A 5,627-nucleotide genomic window follows, 5' to 3' on the forward strand; every position below is an offset into this window, starting at 1 on the left:
AAAGTTAACGAATCCAAAAAAAAAAAGATAAACAAAAAAAGACAATAAAAAATGCATATATGTCAACAATTCAAAAAGAATATATCTTAACTAGAACATGTGATAAAAAGTAAAAAGAAACAACTTTAACAATAACTAAAAATAAAAAAAGAAAATAAATATCATATAAAAAAACTAAGTTGATTAATTAAAATAAATACAAAAAACTTTCGTAGAACAATTATTGTATTATAAAATATTTTATTAAAAAATATATCAAATTTAATATCAATTTGTGTATATTTTAATTAACATTTAAATAATATAATATTTATTAAAATATATTTTGATATTTTTATTAATTTACCGTCCCGGACGGGAGTCTTACTCTAGTATTGTTGATAGAGGCCTATTATTGCCCTGCTTTTAAAGTCTGGCAATTGTCATCAACCCATCACCGCACTTTTAAGGCGTGCCTACCATGGAACCTAGTGCCAAGCTTTTAGAAGCTTTCCTAGATGTGAACTTGGTAATCTTACTTAGTTGTAAAACTATTGATATACTTTAAAAATGTGACCTATTTTTTTATAAAATAAAAATATATTTTTAGTTTTTTACCATACTTTCAAAGTATAATCTTTTTATATATAAAATAAAAAAATTCCTGGCATAATGCATATTCATATATATATTTCAAGGTACTCCAAAACAATTTTTGATAGTTCATAACAAAATTCAATAGAAAAAAGAGCTAAACTAGAGGGTAACGAGTGAAAATAGGATAAAACAAATAAAAATAAAGTCTATGATTACTACATAAAGAATTTGATTATAATTGTTATAGTATGTGAACTTTCACTGTTATCTTGCCCTCAAACGCTGATACAAGTACTTGTAAGGTATATATGAAAATTAAGCTTCCACCATGTAAATTCTGGTAATCAAAACAAAAAAAACCTAAGAAAATCTGACAAAGATGGAATTAATACTAAGTTATGTGAACGAAGGAAATAAAACATTGATTTTTCAATTGCTCAATATCAGGAGGATACCTAGTTGCATTGATTTAACAAACATCATGCAGTATAATATCAAATTTGTTCATCAATATATAAAATTTTTCTAATTTCTACCCATCACGCTTGAACAACCCTGATCTCACTTAGCTTTTCCACCAGCTTATCCAACTGTTCCTGGGAGCTCCCATCCTTATTGATCGCACTCAAAGCCTTACCTCTCAGCTCCTCAGCCCTTACCCTCTCCTTTGTAGTTCTCTCCAACGACCACTTTATCTTCCTCGCCAGCTCGCTCGGTTCCGGAACATTCTCCGTCCCCTCCGCCGCTCGAACCGCCACGCCCAACTGGTCCACCAACAGCTTCGCATTAGTGTACTGGTCCGCACCCATCGGCCAAGTCAGCATCACAACACCGGAGACCACTCCTTCCAGCGTCGAGTTCCACCCGCAGTGAGTCAAGAACGAGCCCACGGCACGGTGACTCAGTATTACCATCTGCGGGGCCCATCCCTGGATGATGAACCCTCTCTTCCCCACCCGATTCGCGAGTCCACTTAGAACGTTACGGTGGTCCCGTTCCACGTGTCGCGTGTCAAGATCCTTCACGGACAATATGAAACGGACGCCGCTGAGTTCCAATGCTTGCGTCAGCACCTCCATCTGCTCACTCGTAAGAACCGTACGGCTCCCGAAGCAGACATACACCACCGAACCGCTCTCGCACGAGTCGAGCCACATTATGAGATCGTCGTGGTTCACAGTGCTTGAACCACCGCGGCATTCCGATCCGATCGAACCGTCTTCCGGATTAGGAAGAACTGGACCTACGGCCCAGACCCTCTCATGGTCTAGCTCCTTCTTTACATGGTCGAGGTAAATGCGCTCCAATTCAGTGAAAGTGTTGAAAACGATGCCCCATGTTTCTAGATTCAGGAGCATGTTTTCCCTGTGAAATTCCCATTCAAATTCTCCTCTCTTGCTCTCCCTGAAATGGTATGTGAGCTGCCACGAGGGGTAAATCGGGGAATTCGGCAGTTTCGGGAACGAAACGACGTCGTTGTTTTCGATTTGGGGAAGATCGCGCCAAAGGGAGAAAGAGACGGAAAGTGCGAAGGCGCCAGAAGGAGAGAAGACGAGGCGTGGCACATGGAGGTCACGGGCGAGGTAGTGGGTCCAGCCGAGGAAGAAGTCTGAGATGATGGCTTTGGGGGGTAAAGGATGAGTCATGGCCCAGTCGAGAAGGATCGGGTAGTGGTTTTGGCGCATGGAGGTGACCATTGCTACGAGCCTGTTTTGGTTCGGATTTGGGAATTGAAGGTTCGGGAGGACGAGTGTTTGGAGAAGTGGGGAGTAATTGGATGGGACTAAGGGTTGGTTCGGCGGAGTAACCAAAACGGTGACGTTTATGCCACGAGAGACTAAGGCCTTGCACAGGTCTAAGAGGGGTATTAAGTGACCAGAAGAGGGAAAGGGGTATGCGAGGACGTGGGTCTTTGTTGGAGACATGTTTGGAGCTGGATTCTAACGGGAAACGGAGACGAAGGAGAGCGTGGTTCGTTAATATACTTCCTAAGATATTCAGCTTCGAGTTATAAAAGGAAAAGAATAAAATTTGGAGAAAAGTTGGTATGAATAATGATTGCATGGTGATTTGCATATTAATAGTTTTCTCCAACGTTTTGACTCATGAGTTACGTTACCTCTCAGTGCGGACAGTGCCGAACCGCTGTTTGCATCGTATACGCTAGTTGCTTACTTTTTTATTTTATTGAATTGCTTGTCAACTTTTGTAAGTGCTGACGGCATCGCATACGTGATATGTGAGTTGCTTAATTATTTAGTGGCCAAATTTTGTCTAGATAGTTCCCCCTAGATGGCACCTTACAATTTAAAATTGGTATCAATTGAAAATACCATGAAAATATGAGATGATAACTTTGGTGGCTTCCGGTACTGCAGTTGGGTAGAATGAAGTTTAATAGAATATAGTAGATTTCTATTACTTAAAATTAAGACTAATGAAAAGGAAAAATATCAAGAGTCTTTGTCCAAAACTAGAAAAATTAGAATGATGATGCATAATTCATAATCTTCGAATGAGTTGGTGAATTTTATCACTATTTTTTATATAAAAAGTGTCCTTAATTAGTGATTCGTTAGTTTCCGACCCAAATAAAAATAGGTGGGTACTCCCATGAAGATATTATAATTGTCTTCATGTGATGATTTTTCTTTTTGACCCTTAGATGATGGATTGTAAGGTTAGATTTTGATATGTTATAAAAGTGTTGTTTTTATTTGAAGTGTGGCCAAATTAATAAATCACACTTTTATACAAAACATCTTCATAAAAAGATGTTTTTTGCATCTTCATTTGAGTAGCTCCCATAAAAATAAAGACAACGTGCAATTCAGCAGCATGAAGTATTAGCTATAACAAAATCACTTCAAACCCGTTTAAGGCGGTTACCAAAATCCTCCGTCAACAAAAAATCGTTCTATAATATAGCAACTTTTTAAATATGAACCTCTAGAGGGAAAAAAAAGAAAGTACACTATTTATTTTGAATAATATTATACTCATTTTTTATTTTTATTTATTTGAGTGTCAAAACATTTTTATAGGTATTTGTCATTGTCCATTCTCATAGAGCAGACATATATCTCATTCATCTCAGACGAAGATGAGTTTAATTCTGGACAAAATAAGTTATATACATTACTCAAAGCTTACTATCCAGGAATATTTGACATCCAACATGAGACCGAATTTCATCTAACCCCGCCATTACTTCTTCTGTTCGTCTGTACCTCTTTGTTGCAAGTCTTTAATTGATGGTGGAAGAACAAAATCCACCTCCTCTTTCTTCCGTCGAGATCGAATTATTGGCTATCAATGAATCATTGCAAACAGAGTTTTAGAAGATGATTGAGTTGTTAAATCAAAAGCAAAATGGCCGAAGCGATGAAGAGGACTAAAAGAATCCTGATAATGGCGGCAACGAAGATAAGCACACCTCGGAAGTCAAGACCGCGGTGGTAGCCACCCCAAAGTCGTCAACAAAAAGAAGCAACCATTTTTTAAAAGAAATGATGGGTTTCCAAATATCTAGAAACTTCACTCTACTTACAACATTGAAACCATATGAGGGAATTGGTGACCCCAATATCCACGTCACAATTTTATTCGATGATGTTCATGAACGGTATATCCGATCTAATTTTTTGTTGTACATTTCTCACCTTTTTAGATGGTGCTGTCTTGATTTGGTTTTTTGATTTACCTATAGGTTTTATATCAATTTTCGATGAGTTGGCCAATCTATTTGTCAACAACTTTGTAGCCTCAAAGATCTATGTATATGACTCACACTTTTTCAACACCATAAAGTAAGGATAACATGAAAGACTTAAAGACTATATGACGAGATTCGCTAAGATGGCCATGGAGATATCGAACCTCAACCCAAATGTCCACCTACATGCGCTGAAGAGTGGGATTTGTCTTAGAAAATTCCAGGAGACCATAGCAGTGATAAAACCAAAAACACTAACCGAATTTCTAGAGAAAGCAACGAATCAAATTGAAATAGAAGAGATTCAATAAATCCAGAGAGTAGAAGGACCTATCTCTGCTGGCCGAGAAGAAAACAAACGTAACAAACATCAAAACAATAAGGAGGATCGAAAGTCGTTCAAACTAATTAACCCCAAAGTTTGACACATACACTCGTTCAACACCAAGAGGGAGGCATTATCAAAGACATCTTACACTCCAAACTAATTAAACCCCAAACAAAGCAGGAACTTATCAAGATCATCGATATGTGGACAAGTCTAAATACTGTAATTTTCACAAAAAAATATTGACACACCACAGACGACTGCATTATAACAAAGGACATTAGTAATCCTCGTGAGATCGATACTCACTCACTTGAGTTTATTACTTGGTACGACCTGGTACATTTGCCGTTAAGTTGTGGATTGTGAATTTTCACGACCGAGTTTTTCGTACCGTTGTCGGGAATTAACTGTGACTAACAACTACCAGTTGATTTGTTACCTATATTAAACCTTTTTATTTGTTTGACTTTTATTTAGTTGTTATTTTATTCTATTTTATTTTACATTATTTTAGTTTGAGTTCATTTTTATTACCTTTTAATTTTCGTTTCTTTTAGCCTTATTTTCTTTTAACTTTTCGTCCCTTTTGCTTAATTTAATTTAGTTCTTTTTCTTCCATTTTTCGTGTACTTTATTGGGATTTTTTTCACCGTGATGTTGAAAATCTCACTTTTCTTTGTTCTATTTATTTATGTAGAGGAACAAGGATAAAGAATCTCTTATGTACAATGCTGAAATTGAAAGAACTCTTCGAAAGCAAAGGAAACAAGCTAGAGATCAAGAAGTTCACGAGATCTTTGGGGACGAGTCTGAAGAGGAAACTAAATTCAGTATGGCTGAAAATACTGAAAATCTTGTGGTCAATAACCCCAACAACGCCCCACTTGGTAGAAAAACTCTAGAGTCTTATACTAACCCCAATTTCAGGAGTTGTGTGGAAAGTATTGTACCCCCGACTGTACATGTGAACAACTTTGAGTTGAAATCTCAACTCATATCTCTGGT

The 5,627-nt window shown here is 37.2% G+C and overlaps 1 protein-coding gene across 1 annotated transcript; it reads right to left on the reverse strand.

Moving 5' to 3' along the window:
- Positions 1-788: 788 nt before the first annotated feature.
- On the reverse strand, positions 789-2,700 carry LOC107630115 (flavonol 3-O-glucosyltransferase UGT89B1). Its single transcript, XM_016333155.3, has one exon. It carries the CDS (start codon positions 2,499-2,501, stop codon positions 1,116-1,118), a length of 1,386 nt encoding a protein of 461 aa, XP_016188641.1. The 5' UTR covers positions 2,502-2,700; the 3' UTR covers positions 789-1,115.
- Between the last annotated feature and the right edge of the window lie 2,927 nt (positions 2,701-5,627).

The sequence above is a fragment of the Arachis ipaensis genome, chromosome B3 (genome assembly GCF_059453495.1).
Source record: "Arachis ipaensis isolate K30076 ecotype BB chromosome B3, ASM5945349v1, whole genome shotgun sequence".
Classification (NCBI taxonomy): domain Eukaryota; kingdom Viridiplantae; phylum Streptophyta; class Magnoliopsida; order Fabales; family Fabaceae; genus Arachis; species Arachis ipaensis.